At 36.9% G+C, this 19,094-nt stretch overlaps 1 protein-coding gene across 1 annotated transcript; it reads right to left on the bottom strand.

Annotated features, from left to right (window-relative positions):
• Positions 1 to 16,020: 16,020 nt before the first annotated feature.
• On the bottom strand, positions 16,021 to 18,548 carry six1b (SIX homeobox 1b). The gene is made up of 2 exons (XM_027149690.2): positions 17,671 to 18,548; positions 16,021 to 16,576 (listed from the first exon to the last, which is right to left on the bottom strand). The coding sequence occupies exons 1-2, from the start codon at positions 18,228 to 18,230 to the stop codon at positions 16,297 to 16,299; spliced, it is 840 nt and encodes a 279-aa protein (XP_027005491.2). The 5' UTR covers positions 18,231 to 18,548; the 3' UTR covers positions 16,021 to 16,296.
• Between the last annotated feature and the right edge of the window lie 546 nt (positions 18,549 to 19,094).

The following is a 19,094-nucleotide window of genomic DNA, read 5'->3' as shown; positions in this document are numbered from 1 at the left end:
ACACGTGTTGAAACAATTTTGGTAGGCTTAAAGATTTGTTGCTCATGCCTCTCAGTTTTGGGCGCTATATTCTATTTTGCGTTTTCTGCACAGAGGCGAATAAAATGCAATTTATATAATTTGATTTATGATTCTTCTTAAGCCTACACATTTGCTGCTCAGGTGCTACAGCTAACTTATCCAGCTGTTGATATAATTTGCATATATTGATTCAGACGCCTTTAATTCGGTTTACACGTGAGTCAAGGAGCCGTGCAAGTGTTACGCGGCAATGTTTCGATATTACAAGTACAAAGAGGTAAGTCAGGAAATGCAATAAAATTTCTCCGGATAGTCAAATCCAAGGCAAGGATAATTTGATTAATATGGTTAGGTTTTTGTAACACAAACCTTCCAAACAAACCTACAAATACGGATCAAATTGGCGTTCGCGACAATGACCATTGCTACTTTATCGTGAGCGGCTCTCTCTGTCAAGTCTACTTCCCCCTGTGTGGATCATCTACGTCACACAAGTGGTCACTTACAAGACAGGAGAGTATCCAATGTATTGAGGTATTAAGCATTATTTATATGCGATTTGAAATTGGCACATAAAGTTTCCTTCAACGATCATTATGCCATCCTACTCTCTAGCTATGTTCTGTCAGCGCTCTTGTAGGGGGGCCATGAACTATGAAACTAAGAACCAAATAACCTAAAACCAAATTTAACAATGCAAATCAAATGCCATATTTTTAAAAAAAATCATCACGTTGTTTTGGGGGAAAACATGAATGATTGCAGATCTGTGTGGGTTTTTAGTTAAACTCCAGCTTCAAATTCATCTTTTAAAAATAATCGATGTCTTTCGAAATAATTTACATGGAAATTCTCACCTTTCGTGTGTTTGGTAAGGCAATTGAGAGTCTCCGTAAACTTCTTTTGATGCAAGTTTCGGTGAATTATAAATTGTCTGCATTTGAGAGTCGATGTAAACCATTAGTAACAATTGCAACACTGCTTTAGCTGCTATCTTCAAATTCTATCAAAAATCAAACGTCTTCAGCAACAGCCAAGTAGGAAAGTACGACAACATCCAGCCAACTTACTGACTTGGCGCTCATTTTCAATTCCCACTGGAGTTGGGTGACTTAGCCCACGCGAGCATTATCACTATTAACTAGACGCCTGGATGCTAAACCGACCCAATTCGACAGCCTACAGTCACGAGCTAGATGAGAGAACAAGTACAAACATTTGAAAGTACATTTATTCGGTTACAAAAATTAAAAAGTATAAATAAGTCAACACAATTAACTACTGTTATGATGTGTTGTACAACTACTCAATTATCGTACATCGTTGTACAGCCTATAGGTTGTAGTTAATGCTATTTTTATCACTTGGTGCGTCTTTTGTGTGATTCGTGTAAAATAATTGAACGTTGTTGGAAAACGAACCTGTACTTTTTTAACATTGTGAAGTTCATTCCCATTGGCGCACGTTCGTAGGGACCGTCTGATTAGAAAAACCGCTTGAGAATTCAAACGAGTTAGACGCAATAACGTTTGTGGAGTAGCGCGCTCTCTACTGGTGAAACAATGCTAGAGAAAGAACAGGAGAACATACTACCAAAAATACTGCCAAAGAAACTTTCGAGATGCTAAAATGCAGAATGATCCCGTCCGACTGAAGACCATCATTCTTACTACTCTGCTAAATTGATCAAATGATAGAGGTATTGTAAGTGTCTTAATACTGTGTTATTTTCTTAGGAAGACATAATCTACAATGTTGAATGAGTCGCTGGCCAGACTGAGCTAGATATTTCAACATCGAACAACGTGCCGCTCTGTTTCAGCACCATGGCCAGAGTCAATGAGTGCCTTTGAACACTAATTCTTTTATAAACATCCACAAAGCACATAAAAATATAACTTTATATACATTTCTAGCAAAGCCCTTATTGTACTGTGAAATTGGCTTAGTAGTGGATTCATAAAATTAAATTTCATTTAATTTCATAACTGTTTTATAAAATTTTAAAAAGTGGGTTTATTATGTTACATTACAAGCAAGATGTAATGTTTAGTATCACACACATTTTGTTTTAGGATTATTCCGTTACATTACAAGCAAGATGTAATATTTATTTAGTCTCTCTCTCTCTCTCTCTCTCTCTCTCTCTCTCTCTCTCTCTCTCTCTCTCTCTCTCTCTCTCTCTCTCTCTCACACACACACACACACACACACACACACACACACACACACACACACACACACACACACACACACACACACACACACACACACACACAAAGCTGCTTAAAGGCTTGACTAAACAAATAGGTAAATTATGGCCATGGCAGACCTCAAATTCTATGATATGAACAATAAGATTTTTTTTTAATTATAATTCTGGTAATTATATGTATTTTTTAATGTCGTACTATTAACAGCACACACAAACTCTCTCACACACAGATACATCACTGTCACTTTGGAGGTATTTTTAATACAGTAGCTTGTATTTGGAATTATAGAGAATCTGAAGGTATTACATATATTGTGTACCAATTTATTGTGCACCATGAAGAAGTAGAAATGTACACTTGTTCTTTAGTATAAGATCGACAAAAACACGATTCCGTACACACAGTTTGTTTGCCTATGAACTCTACATTTCTACTGCTTGTCAAATTGAGCAGGGCTCTTTCTCTGCTTAAGAGCTCCCCCTTGAGGTGAATTAATCCTTTACAACCCCTGCAGTCAAATACAAATATATTAATATAAATATATGTAATCTTTCTTTTTAAAACCAGGGACTTTGGCAGTGCCGAATGGATCTTTTTATCTTTTTTTTTTAATTTTTTCTTCTCTTTTTTTTTTTTTTTTTAGGTCAGCTGTAAATCATAATGTCAAAGAAATCCTGATTTTCAAGAAATTAGGGGTTTGGGAACCCCAAACCTGCAGGGGACGTGGTTTAACAGTCCTTTTAGAATGTAGGTAGAACGACTTGGAGAACTGAGTGTGTGATTCACTGAACAAGCATCCACTAGTGTTTAATCGATAATGGACTATGTTTCCCCTCTGTATTGTCCAGTGTGCACTCAGTGCTTAATAAAGAGTAAGAGTGACACAGAGCAAAGCAATTTCCCCTGACAGAATTCTGCTGAAACTGTGTGTTCATAAGTGAAAGACTTTAGTTTTATTGCTATTGTCAGCATGCGCGTAAATCCCGGGATGTCCCCCCCCCAACCCAGGGTTGTCCCCCCCAAAAAAAATTATTTAAAAAATATTGCATACTCTATTGTGAAAAATATATGTATGTATACCTAAATAATTGTGTAAGTAGAAAAAAAACGCAAAAAATGCATTTACAAACAGTTGAGTACCCCCCCCCCCCCTCACAGTTGTTTGACCCACTGCGTGCTTTCCCAGTTCATCTCACCTACTCTGCACACAGATGTGTGTGGCTGCGGCTCAATTTGCGTTCAACTTCATTAAGTAGTGTATTTTATTCACTTAAATAAAGCGATTATCTTTAATGTAGTTGATGCAGACTCATTCATAAATTAGTTGCGGCAAAAATGCTGATTAGCGATGTAATTTTCCATGAATCTGCTATATTAGCGATTAAAATATTACTTATTTAGTTAACGTTAGCTTGTTTACAATAGTTTGTTGCATAGTGCACTGTAACTAACACGCCAGAGCCGTTTCCCATTTATTGTTTTATTTGGGACGACTTGGCATAATGTTAACTTAACATTAACGGCCACAATTAGCATATTGTTTAGCTGTGCATTTAATATAATGAGTACTGTGCTACGTCCGAACTGACCTCACTGTATTTTTTTGTATAATCAATTTATATTCTGTTCTTAAGTGTCTTAATTAATTTTAAATAAAAATGTAAACCATTTTTAATTACTTGTTTTTATTGTTGTGATTTTTTTAATCATAGTTTTACTTTCTTTATGTAAAGCACTTTGAATTACCATTGTGTATGAATTGTGCTAAAGTATAAATAAACTTGCCTTGTAGTGTCATAGACTAGATAAAATGACGGAGAAAAGGAAAATTTGAACTTGAGAAAAACTTTGAAACTATCCATAATGATGCAGTTTCCATGCTACAATAATAATGATAAAAGCAACGTTTTTCACTGTGGGGACATATCTTTATAAGTACAATTTGACTGTATTATTTGTGTCCCCCTTCAAAAATTGCTCATGAGAAATTTTATATTTATTGTCCCCCCCTTAAATGAAATTTACGCCCATGATTGTCAGTGCTGAAAGATTAGACTATCAATATTATCTACAGTAATAGTCTTGTTCGACAGCAAACTGAAATTGTCCTACTTTTGTTTGATTTTGCTTGAACATTTTAACCGTTCTATAAAACATCTACTTTCTCTTAAATTCCATTAATGTTACTTAACTTTTTTCTCGCTCAGAAATTGTCCAGCATCTTCCCATTACTTCAGTTAAGAAGTGTTTCAGGCTGTTGCTTGAATCATATTTCTTAATAATTGTCATTTTAAAGAATTATAACAGAGAGATTTTTAAAAATGTGCTTTTATGTACAAATGTGAGTGCAATAGATGCAATATTTTCCCTTTTGCAGTCTACTTACGAGCTAAATGGTGTAGAACCAAACTAGGCACTAGTGGGCAGAAATGATTCAATACCACTATTTTTTAAAAAAATTTTTTTTTTTTTTTACAAATTCATTGTAATACAAGTTATAACCAGCAGATAGAAGCATAGTCCTTATCTTTTCAAGTTCCTTGCTGTTCGACCTTCAATATGGTTGGCGCTTGTAGCATGAGTTTATGGTTGCACGGTTTTCATCAAGTCATTGAAAATCTATTTTAGTATTTCTTTGATATTTGCATGTTGTCATGAATATAGATATATACATTTTACATGACCAGCTACTTAATTAGATTAGTGTTCTGATTAGTCTAGCTGTACATTCCTAGACTACACTATGACCCTACACTATGTTAGTGTATTAGTACCTAGTTAATAATGAAAAAGTGACCCAGGGTTTAAGAAATGACCTCAAACATGTAAGGAATTGAATGGATAACATTATGGAGATACTGGTCCCAGTACCCTTTGGCTGTGTGTCACATGGATCACCTGGTCAATAAAATACTTATGTATCATCGAACTGATTTCTAAAAATGATAGAATACACTGGTAAACTCACCCTCAGAAAACCACTGAAAACAACAGTTTTAGATGACAGAATAATTGTTTCCCTGGTGAAGGAAAAGACCTTCACAGCAGTTGGTTAGATCAAGAATGTCCTCCAGGAGGTAGGTGTATCTGCCTGTCTAAAGTCAACATTCCAGAGAAGCCTTCACCAGTAACTACACTATGTTTACCACAGGATACCGCAGGTAAACCATTGTTAACCCCTTAAACTAGGAAGACCAGGTTAGAATTTGTCCATAAGCTATTGGAAAAAAAATCCTCTACTGACTCAAATATCTACTTGTACCAGAATGTTGGTAAGAGTACAGGGAAAGAAAGGAACTGCTCATGATCTGAAGTGTACCATCTCATGCTGTGATCATGTATTGCTTCAACAAATAATGGTTCCTCTGTATTTCCTAATGATGTGACTGCTGACAGGGCTGTAATATCTGACAAGATTCATCTAAATGCTGATATCATTAACAGCACTTTCCAGTGCAGATGGACAATGAAGCAATGAGATCCCGAAATATTAATTTTAAAATAAGCTTTATTGTCATTGTCAAGGTATTGTATTGTAGAAAATTCAAGGCATACACAAACAGTGCTTATTGCATCTTAGTCTTCCTGTAAGGCCTCTCACTGACCCACATTGTAACATTTAGCATACTATACATAACATATAAGAAAATACAAGCATCTTATTCATTATTTAATATCAATTCCAATATGATGCATTAGACAGCTAAAATAATAATTTTATCAACATTCAAATGGGTTAAAACAGGGCAAAACTAACAAACAAAAATCTCACAGGAAAGATGTTTTAACCAACATTTAAAGATTGACAGGTGTCACAGACAATCAGAAGTGAAAGAACATGAGTAGAAAATATGTTGACTTTATTTGTTCTATAATTTGGTGGGAAGCTCATTAATAATGGAAGTCCGCCAATATTTCTTCATTGTAGGGTTTTTATTTGTAACTCAGATGAGACATTATTGAGCTAGAGTGCTCCTGACAACCTGTGAAGTGTTTAACAAGACAAGAGTTGATGTCGGTGAATTTCACCATACTTTTGTATTTAAGACATATTGGACGAGAATTGGTTATATCAGATGAGAATGGGTAATTGGAGTACTCTGCTTGCCTAATCTCCATCTTTTTATGCCAAACCTTTTTGCTAGACTGGAGAACAAAATACACAGATTAGATAATGAAATACACACAGAAAGCAGATCTGCAGATAATAAAATAAAATAAAGCAGCATTGAAAAATGACTTCCAATGTCTAGTTAGAGTTAGCAAGCTAGCTGCCTGTATATTGTGCTGCTACAATATGCCAATGATCGAGTGAGATTACAGAGAAGCAATGCTTTTTTCTTCAACCAAAACCAGAACCTGTAGCTTTAAATCTACATCAGCATTTTCATAACTATCAGTATCATGATTACAGCTATGTGTGGTTTTCTAAACCCATGATATTATAGTATGATCCTGTAACACTGCTCAGTTTATTCAAATCCAATTGGTCAGAATATATTTAAATTAAGCTAATTTGTAATTTTTTATTGTAATTGTAAAGCTTTTTTAAACAATTTGTGGACAAAGGCTTCAGGAGTCAGATGAAACTAAGTAAATTAGAAAACAGAAAGTAAACTAAGAAAACAGTTAATCTCTTTTTTTGATTAATCAAACTAATTTCATTGACTGCTGTACGATCATTCCTTTTGCAAATGAGACTGAACGTGGTGTGGTTGATTCTGAACCTAATAATAATAATAATAATAATAATAATAATAATAATAATAATAATAATAATAATAATAATAATTATTATTATTATTATTATTATTATTATTATTATTATTATTATTATTTCCCTGAAATGTTTGTGATTTTTTTTTCACTTAATTTTTATATGCTGTAATTTCACATTAAGAGTGGAAAAAGTTCTGACATGATTTATACTTGTATTATGTTATTTATTATTGTGGTAAATATGTTTATTTATCACAAAAACCTGCCACTTTAAGAGCAGTGTGTAGACTTTTTATGTCCACATCACATCAGCAACCTTCTTTTGTTTTAGTTCTTTACACATTTTATTCCAGATGGCACCCATGCATAAGATTTGGATCAGTTTCTGCAATGATCTAATGATCTTTTAGCAGACCCCTATTATATTACAAGTACGTTGTTCTATTGGCAGATAGATTTGCTCATTTTTAAGCATTTATTTACTGAAACAGGCAACATTATCTCCAATAGAATATGAAAGCCTTTTGAGTACAAATTTCTTATTTGAAATGTTAAATAATTGACTGCAATTAATAAGTCTTTATTATAATAAACCATTAATTTTATAGATGCACTGGAAATGCTAGATAAATGTGATTATATCTGAGATTTTTTTAAATTGTTAAGATGACTTCTTTCAGTGTGCACAATATTAATATCAATGTCACTAAACCTGTATTTATGACATAGATGATGGGGTTGTAGTTAGTAAAATATACTGACGATAAGGACCGTTCTGAAATGTTTTAATAATAACCTCAGTTTATCAAATTTTGTGGTATTTATTAATAAGGATAAAAGGTAAAAGTGAGACGTACAGTATGCTCTCCACTGAATAGAAGAGCTATACTTTGCTCTGCCGTGTTTCATTGGTTTTTGTAATGTCTCATGCTTTGCACCTGGCTTCTGTAGGCACACCTTGTGCTCTGTGCAAATAATCATAATGAATGTTATTTAGCTCATCCAATCAGATTCTGAGTGCATAGCTTAGGTGCTGTGCGTCACTGAAAGAGGAAATGCACAGAAATTCATCTGCATTCTGGCAGCAATACAAATAGTAAAGCTAGTTGTTTAATTTTCATTTCACTTAATTGTCCTTTTACCTCCTGTGCAAGTTTTGATGTTGTTTTCATCAGTTTATTATTTTCAGAACACTTTGCAACAAGCTACCTGCAACCAAAGGTTACATAAGCAGTTTCAATAGAACAAATAAAACCACCTACTCGGGAAAAACTGACAGTATACACACTGAGACATTGACTCATGGCCGTGCTAGTAAATGAGCATGCACCTCAGAGAAAAGATACTGCCTTAAAGTCTACCAGAGGTCTTATAAATAACTCGGGTCTCTGGTTACTGCAGCTGTTATTGTGGATGATTCTTGCCTCTTGCTCTGTGAGAGTGCTCAGTAAAAAACCCAACACGGCTTGGTGTATTTTTTGTAGTCATGCTATTTATCCCAGAACAGACAGTGATTCTTAAGAAAGAAACAAAACATATTTATAACTATGGCATATGGATTGTGTGCATGTAAATCAACATTATATTAAAACTATGTTAGGGAGAGAAATTCAAGCAAGGCCAAAAGACCAGTGTATTACCCTATGTTTTGGTTGACCAAAAATTTAATTGGCTTGGCTGAAAAGTGCTGGCTAATAAACTCTACTATCACATGGTAAGCTAGTTAGCTAGTTAATTGCATTTTACAGACTAAGGGAAACAAACTTCCCACATAGAGGACAACTCTGAGCAGCCACGCCATTACTGTTTATTGTGGTTGCCTTAGCCATCAACAACAACAAAAAATATATATTTTATAATATATTTTAATTCAGTATTAATTCATATATGAAAAAAATACATCTTTTCATTTTTTCAATAGTTTGTTGCATTTCTAAAGTGAGTCTTGCATTGTGAACATCATGGTCAAGGTGTGTTAAACCCCTGTGTGGTCTGGTAATTGAGGTGAAAGTCTGGCAGATGCTGACTGAGCCACTGAATCTCTTGCCTGGTACCCATGATCCTCTTGTTGTCAGTGGAGCCCTGCTGGCCCTTTAAATGAGCAGCAGGTGCTAACGAGTCTAAAGCACTAAAGCAGTCCCTTGATCTGAATGCAGTGTACTGTACTGTCAGTAGCAGTATCTCCTGAAACCCTTCCATAAGGATAGCTGAGTTAATTAACATGAAAGTCAACATGAAACCTTTAGACTGTGCTGCTTATGATTAATATGCTATGCAATGAAGCCCTAACAGTCAAGAGAAGTGGTCATTTGTTTTCCAAGGGCGTCTGGATTTGTTACAACAATGAAAAAGACATCAAAGCACTTTAACTTCATCCTGCGATTTTGTCCTGCCACTCATCCAGTTTTCTCCCTCACTTTAGCCAGATGTGCTTCAATGGAGCATGATCAGTGGTGTCAAGCTCTGAGTTACTATACCACACAACAAAGCAGGAAGAAGAGGGCAGGTGTGTGTGTGTGTGTGTGTGTGTGTGTGTGTGTGTGTGTGTGTGTGTGTGTGTGTGTGTGTGTGTGTGTGTGTGTGTGTGTGTGTGTGTGTGTGTGTGTGTGTGTGTGTGGGTGGTTGCTGGAGGGAGTCTATATGTTGACTATGTGTTAGTTCTCCATTTGTATTGAATTCACACACACTCTCTTTGCTTATCACTAAAAATGTCATATTTAGTAAGGGGTGTACGATTTATTTCTTATGCTTTCGTTTTTTCTTTTTATTTCATCACTCCTTTCTCCATCATTTGTAGGGTAAAATGCTTGCTGGCTTGTGAGCAGCTTTTGTTTCAGTATAGGTGTGGGGGTGGGGGCCGGGATGGAGGGTTGTTGGCTCAGTGGGATCGTGTTTCAAACTTTCATTTCCTGAAATGTTTGAGGGAACATCCAGGGTTTTATCAGTGCCCATTACACTGAAATGGAGGGAGGGAGAGACAGGACTCAAGTTACCTGGCCTGTCACTCAGCTATCAATGGACAAACAGTATTCTCATTGCTGAGACCTGAAAGCTCATGTACACTTCCAACCATTCACATACTTTTCTATTTTTTCCCCCCAAAACACATAGAGGTCATACTATTCACATGATAAATAACTGTACACGTGTCACATTCCAAAATATGATGGTTGTGATTTAAGATTTGTAAAGGTGAAGTTCATCTAATCTTAAAGCCTTGACTGTATATTTTTATTTTTCATGCATTGTGTCTCAAGTGACAGTGACTGTACAGTGCTTACCAGCTTGGCTCCTTCCACAATGCTCATATTCACCTGGATTAATCATGCATGTCTTCGGCTCTGGTTACCACAGGATTTGCTGTCATACTACACCTAGAAGATCAAGAAAATCTTTTTTTTCCTTTATGTGTAACAGTTTGTACAGATTTATAATAATATTGTGTTATTATTATTATTATTATTATTATTATTATTATTATTATTATTATTATTATTATTATTATTATTTGTCAATAGCACGGCACAGTTCGCTCACACATTCAAACAATTTGTCAGTAACCAAAGGTCAGAATGTAATTCACAACTCATTGAAGCTGTGGCTTGTTTGTTTCCTATTCCATAACAACAACAACATTAATAATAATAATAATAATAATAATAATAATAATAATAATAATAATAATAATAATAATAATAATAATAATAGTAGTAGTAGTAGTAGTGCTTGCCCATAGTATAGTATGGATAGTTTAGTCATAGTCCAGAGGATAGGGTAATAAACAAATCTAGCTTACAGCATGAAGTTGCAGCATTATCACAGTAAACGAAAATACAATACAATAACAAAATGTTATTAAATAGTCTCATTTTTTCATGAGCGTCATTAATATTACCTGGTTAACCATTATTATATGTATCTACATTTAGGTGCTTATTTATTTTGTATATTTAGTTTACTTATATACCATAGCTAAGCTGTTGAGACCTTTAGGACCCTGCTCAAGGCTTAAGAAATGGTTGCAATACTGAGACTGACTCTTTAGAAAGTTTTACGGTACTGCTCAGTTTTCAACCTTCTCTCTATCTCCTAATATTGTATTTAATGGAGAACAAAACATAAAAAAAACATTTTCACTTAGAATTCACTCAGGTCTGAGAACAGTCTTTGAAAGCACTTTAAACATGGGATGCAAGAGTACAAAGAATATCTTTCCAAAGCTTTACTTAATTTTTCAAAATTACAAAACACTGTAATATGTAACTCCAGTTATTTACATTTTTATTTTTATTTGCTATCCTTGTGCAAACAAATGATATAGATAGATAGATAGATAGATAGATAGATAGATAGATAGATAGATAGATAGATAGATAGATAGATAGATAGATAGTTAGTTAGTTAGATAGATAGATAGATAGATAGATAGATAGATAGATAGATAGATAGATAGATAGATAGATAGATAGATAGATAGATAGATAGATAGATAGATAGATTATTCTTCTTTATATCCACAACTGAAATGTGACTCTTTCTGTCTATCTTCTCTCTCCATACACACAGAGTATAGTATACAAATATTTTATGTGACTCCTGCTAGTTGTATAGTGGCTTTTTGTTAAAAATCTTACCTATATTTTATTTTATGTGTGTTTCCTTATTGTGTCATTTTTAATTTCATATTAAATTCACAGGTAACAGGAAGCATTAGCATAGATTATTTTTGAGTGGACTGTGGACAGGATTGTGTGTGTGTGTGTGTGTGTGTGTGTGTGTGTGTGTGTGTGTGTGTGTGTGTGTGTGTGTGTGTGTGTGTGTGTGTGTGTGTGTGTGTGTGTGTGTGTGTGCAGCTGTGTGCAGCTGTGTGCAATGTGTTTGTCACTCATTTGTGCTGCTGCTCTTGAGTTGCTCTGCGGTCATCACCCACACATACCTGCTGTGTGAACCCAGCAAGGGGCTGACGCCAGGCAGGGTGAGAGCAGGAGCAGAACCCAGCTATATCACCTTAAACCCTGCTGATGGAGAGCTCCCGGCTTGCGAGACAACTGCCTCCGCTCGTCTATCAGCCTGCCTGGACTTTGAAACCCGAGCCTCTGTGACCGTCTTGCTGTAATCCGTTATCCAGCGCTGCACCAATCAGCCATGACCAGAGGGACTACAGTGAAGAGTGTGTGACCCTCCACTCCTGGCCATTACAAGCATGAAGGGAGGCCAAAATGATGCTCTTTTTCTGAAGCATCTCTAGGAGACATCAGCTGTCATTGTCCTGGCAAGAGAGAGTGTAGATAGAGTGGCAGGTGGGCCGCTTGGGCCAGACTTGCTTTTTTATGCATGGGCCTTTGTGTCATGTGTTTGTTTGGGTGCTTCTGTTTGTCTGGTTGTGTTTTGTTTGTGTATGAATGATGTTCACTTAATCAACAGTTTTACAACATACTAAACTAAATATTAATTGGTAGTGTTCCTCTTTTCTTAAATCACACTTTCGCAGCTACTGTTTATTAGCTTAAGTACTCATATTGTCAATGAAGGCCTACAAATATTTCTGTTGTTTTGTTATAGACAAAGTTGGTCTTGTGAAATGATAAACTCATGGTGATGACAGCACCAGTCATTAGACTTGTAAGCTGATATGACATACTAGATTGTTCACACTCAACTGCCTTGATTTCTTGTCAAGGGCATTTCAGGGTAACTCTATTTAAATCAAACTTGCTCAGAACTTCAATTCTCTTGATTTATAGATGAATTTGAAAATACACACATGATTTGCTATATTGTCAGTAATTACCACCAGTCATAGTCTTTTAACGTAGCTCAGAACAAGAACATAAGCTATTAGTCCTTTGGGTTCTTAAAATCCATATAGCCAGTCTGGCATTTCAAATGTCTCCTAAAGGTCAAGCCCCTTGATGCACCTCCATATGGAAAAGTACTTTAACATACCTTTTTAAAATGCCTACCCTATTCCCAGAACTGCAATAACTTATAATCAATGCTGAACAAAACAGTTAACAATTTTGCCATGGTACTACATCAATGATCTAAAAGCCTTAATTATTCAAATGTAGAAATGTGTTATTTATGCTGTTTACATAATTCCAGAACTTACAATCCTGGTGATATTTAAGTTTAACTGCCAATTAGGCTGACACTCTTAGTTAGTAGTGTATTGTTTGTCTCAATGTTAGTCATGGTATGCAATCCCCTGATGCCTCACTGAATCAGAAATTGAGGTCAGACATTAATGGACAGAACAAGATTGAGAGACAGAAGGTAAGGGTGTAGGTGGGGGGAGGGGGAGGATATGAGTCCCACCTGTTCTATTTCTGCACATTCCCCCCACCCCACCCCATTATGAGTGAAGAGAATGGGAGTCACTTGTACACCCAACCTCACCCCCACAGGGACTGCTCACATTACAGCCGAACCCTTTTCTTCCCACAGAAGAAACTCCCTATATGTCTTATTTACATCTAGCACAGACTGACGCTTTGTGTGCTCACCTTGATTTAGTGGCGCAGCAGAGAGTTGGCTCTAAGAGGCAGCAAGGAAAGAGAAACCTGAACCATCTTAAAAGCTGCCTTGGCCAACTACCAAACTTTGGTACCAAGCCCACTGGCTTTCCGGGCATTAACTAAATAATGGTTCAGCTGAGAAAGTGCAGGAGTCAAAAAGCTAATTCTGAAAGTTCATCCATGGTTTAACATCAGTAGCAAGTAATAATTTAAGCTTTACAATTTGATGATTCTGCGTATAGGTCCATGCATTTTTACACATAGTGTCTAAAATGAGGTCATTTCGCAGTGGATTTTTAGAGATGTTATTAATAAATAGCTTTATATTGCTTTTGATGTGATGCTGATGATGGGAGTGGGATGCTTTAAAATATGAGCAAATATTATTTTTGTTAGGTGATGTCCTTCTGCAAAATCAGCAATACACTGCAAGTAGGCTGCATCAGAGTGCATTGTATTACATCGACAATAAAACAAAACAAACAAACAAACAAACAAAAAAAACACTAAAAAAACTCTCCAATGAAAAATCAAGATTGCTCTGGGTTGCTAATGGGTTGGTCAAGCTTAGGCAGCTGGTAACTTAATTTCCAGGTTGTTAATTAAGTTATACTTGATTCCATGAATAAGCTACTTGAATCAGCCATACTGTTTTGTTATTTTAAAACAGCACAGAAACTGTTTCCATCTATGAGCCAGCAAGCAAATTTGGTATATCAGTTTGATTCTGTTTTATACCAACTGTGATTAAGCAGCTGGTAGCCCGTCAGACCAAGCTGGATTTTCTCAAGTATCTGGCACTAGTCTGTTTAACTCTTTTCCTTTTGAATCTAAAACAAATAATATGTTTATTAACTACAATGTTACTAAATATGTTTAAAACCTTTAGCCTTACTGTGAATACCGTGAATACGGTGTTCTTAAGATAATTTCACATGGGTGCTGAGCAGAAAGGAATGTAACAGGGTTTGTGTATATATGGCCAGCACTGGCTCCCTAACACAGCTCAGTACTGCTACAGCGCCTGGATCTGATTAGCGACCGGAAATCCGCGGTGCTCTCTGCGCAAAACTGAGTGTGACATGCGCGCGTCGGGCAGGGTGGGAGGCCGAGGGGGTACCAAAACTTTAAAGCAAACAAAGGAAAAGAGAGGTTTGCACGTCTGACAAATAAACACAGTTTGTCCAGTTTCCTACCCGAATAATTGGGACTTCGTCTTGGTCTTACTCAGCATGCAAAACTAAATACTGCGTATGTTTTATGTCGTTTATTAACGTCTTAAAGTCTTGGCCTTCTAAAATGCTTTGCTGCTATTGAAATGGACACGGTCATATTTGCCTCAAGGGATTGACGCCCAAGGCCAAAAGGTTCAAATCATTGCATCTCAGCTAAAAATCTTCTGCATATTCCCTTGTTCAGATGACAGAAGTTTTTTTTTTCAGGCCACGTCGCCATATCAACATAAGGAACTGCGTAAACAGCATTTTAACAAAGATATTAAAAATCATGCCACAAATGAAGTTTAGGTCTGCTAGTTCACTTTATATTCATTTATCTGCTTGGTATAACCTAGTTGTATAAACAAATGCATACGGAAATCTGATGACAAAACATTCGACTGATTATATATATTTTTTGTAACACGACTCATTTTGTGCAACGTTATGTAGGCTACATTTAAAAACAACAACAACAAAAAAATAAGCTTAAGCACAAAGTTATCAACTTAAGCAAATCAGTTTTGCCTTAAGTGTGTTTGCATTCTGCTTATTCTTTTGGTTTTCATGAAAACTTATGAATGAAGGCGCCTGAGTGCGCTTAGGGTAGCTAGTGTCTTCTCTTTGGCCCTGAACCGCCAGAGCAAACAGTCAGAGAGCGCAAAGCAAACAGCAGCCAAAGAAACGGAACGAGGCGCTGCGAGCGTATAAGCAGCACGCGCCTCCCGGGGCTCCGAAAAGTCAACAAACCTCCCCTGTCTCTGTTCGTGCGCACTTTTAGAAAGACATCTATAGACATGCATAATAAATTAAAGACAAGTGTACTATCATCATCATCATCATCATCATCATCATCATCATCATCATCAGCATCATCATCATTATTTTTATTATTGTTGTTGTTGTTGTCAACTTGTATACTATTTTCTTTTTTATATTTTATTATTATTATTATTATTATTATTATTATTATTTTAATTAGTAATAATAATTATTATATTATTATTTATTTATTAGATTTCATTGTGATCGAAGGGTTTTGACCTGAAGTGGGATCTGGTTGAAAACATTATGTCTACATAAAGTGAACTAAAAAGTAAAAAAAGGTTTATTGCGTAGTTTTCATACGGTGAAGTTGCACATCGTGCTGGTTTATGTTACTACTAAATTCTATACTAATCTGCGTTTTTATTTACGATCTGTTCATCTTGCAGTCGCCACCAATTAAAAGTGCAAATTGTTTCACATTTATAACTGTTTCATGTTTGCATGTGAAGTATAACGGCTGCAAACCGAGTCGATGCAAAATCAAACAGTCGGAAAAAGGCGTCGTGAGAGTGATGAAGACTGGTTTTATTTACTGATATTGGTTTTGTCCTCTGTCCAGTTTAACGACTTGGCAAATGTCAGTCCATGCGGCTATTAGCCTGCTACTGTGGTATAAACCTACTGTGAAACTGTACCAGGAAAAAAAATCTACAGATTCTGGTGTTCACATTATACCTTTCGAGGTTTATATCTACAGTAAAGTGGCAGAATAGCTCGCTCTATTGATCCGTACAAAATAAAACAACAAAAAATAAATAGGATTTTAGTCTTAATGGCTTAAGAGCCCAGGTCCACCAGGCTGGAGGTCAGAGGTCCTAGTATGGAGTCGTGAAGCTGGTGTTGGTGCGGGTGGCTCTGCATGGCCAGGCCGCTCATGCTGTAGGTGGAGGCGGGGTGGTTCATGTTGGCCTGCAGCAGGAGAGCGGAATTCTGCTCGGGACTCTGCGGAGGAGAGAATTCGTCCTCTTCTGAGCTGGACATTAGCGACTTGCCGCCGTCCAACGGAGAAAGCTGGTTCTGTTTGTTCGCGCCTGCGTTGCTGTTCTCGCTGTTCTCTCTGCCAAAGTGTGGAAGAATCACAAAGTACAAAATTGTTTATGCTTATTATTATTATTATTATTATTATTATTATTATTATTATTATTATTATATCAGAATACTAGTTTCTGGTCGCAAACATGAGTAAACTAGTCAATTATACGAGAATTAATTATTAAAACCAAAGATCTCGATGCAGAACTAATCTGTTCAAATCCAAACAATTTAATTTTAGAGAGCACATTAATCAGTGAATAACATGCTATGTTCTAGTCATTAACACCAGTATTTGGTGCTGTGCTTTAGAATAGTATTATAAAAATACTGCTCTGTCAAAGAAAGGGCCATTTAAAAAATAATGATCTGTAACAATATGCGTTGCATTATGTTTTGAACTATTTCTAAGCGGTTTACACAAGAAATCATCCATTGTTTCAAGGGGGGGACAATAATTGATAAAAAAAATATTCACGGATTCTTCAATAATTCTGTTGTCAATGACGTAGGAAAATGTCAAGATGATTGGCTTTCAAAGTATGTAAATGTCACCTAGAAGCTGATAAGAGTTTCTTCGTCATTCTAGAGCAAATCAAATTGTTTGTTTTCAAGTTAGAGCACAAAGCCTGCATTTGTTCTTTTAAGCTGTCTGCTATTTAATGTGTAGTCTATCCGATACAGCACGTTATATTCACCCAGCACAATTCATGAAATATGTTAAAACAGCAAAATACACCAGTAATAAATGACCCAAGAATTGCACCAATAAATCCAATCAGCGTTCTTTCAAAACTGATGTGTTACTCTGGGATATTTATCTGCTTATACAAACAAACGCATATGCATACTTCAGAATCGAATTTATTTTAATTGGTTAAAATATATATTTTTAAAGTACAATATTAAATAAAAACGATACGCTGTTTTTGAGGTGAACAGTTTAAAAAATATATATACTTTTTTTTAATAATGATCCGTTACTATTTCGTATTAACTTGCTCATTCATTTTCAGTGATCCGAAGGTTTTAATAGCAGATTGTTTGAACTTTTTTAAAGTCAAAATAATACATTAATTCTGCCATCTATTTGTATTCTCTTTCAGAACTGCAGTTTACCTTTCTTTGGCCTCAGCGGCTCGATCCCTCTGTCTCCTGTTTTTAAACCAGTTGCTCACTTGTGTGGTTGTGAGCCCTGTGGCTTCAGCCAGCTCTCTCTTTTCTCGTGGAGAGGGATATGGGTTGTGCGTGTACCACTCCCTCAGCACGCCGCGACTCTTCTCTTTGAAACAGTAGCTTGTCTCCTCTCCGTCCCATATGGTGCGCGGTAAAGGAAACTTCCTTCGTACTCGGTATTTACCCACAGCGCCCAGCGGCCGCCCCCTCAGCTTTTCGGCCTCGATGTAGTGGGCTTTCAGCCACAGCTGCTGCAGTTTGGGATGGTTGTGAGGCGAAAACTGGTGGCTCTCCAGGATTTTGTACAACTCCCTGAAGTTGCCGCGGTGGAACGCCACTACAGCTTTGGCCTTCAGCACACTCTCATTCTTGTGGAGGTGGTCGCAGGCCGGCAAGGACCACAGAAAGCGGCCCAGTCGCTCGAGGTTCCCGCCCTGCTGCAACACCTCGCACACGCACGCGACCTGCTCCTGCGTGAAGCCGAACGAGGGCAACATGGACATGACGGACGACGGTGGGCGCGTTTACTCCTGTCGGCCAAACCGCTCAGTTTTTGGATTGCAGAAAAAAGCGGAAAGGGATCTGAATCCGGATGCGACAGTGCGGAGGCTAATTAAATGTTTTCGATATGGTTCTACAAAGTGGTGGGAGATGTCCGTGTCAACAAGCTTCTAAGTTTTGGACGTTGGTTGGAGACGCTGTGCTCCGCGTCCAGTGGTGTCGCGCTAAAAGAGTGCAGCGCGCGCGCTGATTGGCTCTCCATGCGCCCTATCCGAACAGCTCTAAAGCAAAGAGCTCCTGCTGCCATTTCCTCCCTCGGGAACTCGGTGGTCTGAAACCAGATCTCCCGTCTCCAGTTTTACCTGAGGGAGTGGAGCACCTCGATACTAATCAATTACAGTGGGTCTCCGAAGGCTACGCTCACTCTCATCTCTACCTCAAGCCCACTTTGCCCATTTACCGATCTTACAGTTAACTTAAACAACTTTAAAGCCATTAAATTATTGATGAATTAACGAACAACTGCGTATGGTCCAATGTTTGAATTGCAAGGGGGTGGGTTAAGCTTAAATATTTTCCAAGAAATATTTCTCCGGTCTGAGCAGCTAAAAATATCCCAGCACAAGAAAAATGCAAAAAATGGGTGGATCATTTTGGGTTGCTAATTTACTGTATGTATCCGACACACAGGTTTCTCTGCTTTTTGCTGGCCAGGTGTTTATTGTGATGGCACACGCAGTGCGCCGTGCGTGAGGTCCCAACGCGCACACGGCGATGATTAGATACTTAGCGTCCCATTAAAAAACAATCAAGCTCTAGAGGTGAAGAGATAACACAGCGCTGCTAAAAGATAAGCTTTAAACTGA

Source organism: Tachysurus fulvidraco, chromosome 16 (assembly GCF_022655615.1).
Source record: "Tachysurus fulvidraco isolate hzauxx_2018 chromosome 16, HZAU_PFXX_2.0, whole genome shotgun sequence".
NCBI lineage: Eukaryota > Metazoa > Chordata > Actinopteri > Siluriformes > Bagridae > Tachysurus > Tachysurus fulvidraco.
Note: the sequence above shows the minus strand (reverse complement) of the source record. Positions and strands in the feature narration are given on the sequence as shown.

Excerpts from the sequence above, each read along its gene's own strand:
- six1b (XM_027149690.2), bottom strand. The coding sequence starts at position 18,230 with ATGTCCATGTTGCCCTCGTTCGGCTTCACGCAGGAGCAGGTCGCGTGC. Across the intron at positions 16,577-17,670 it reads GCCGCTGAGGCCAAAGAAAG|AGAGAACAGCGAGAACAGCA; the intron begins GTAAACTGCAGT and ends ACACTTTGGCAG.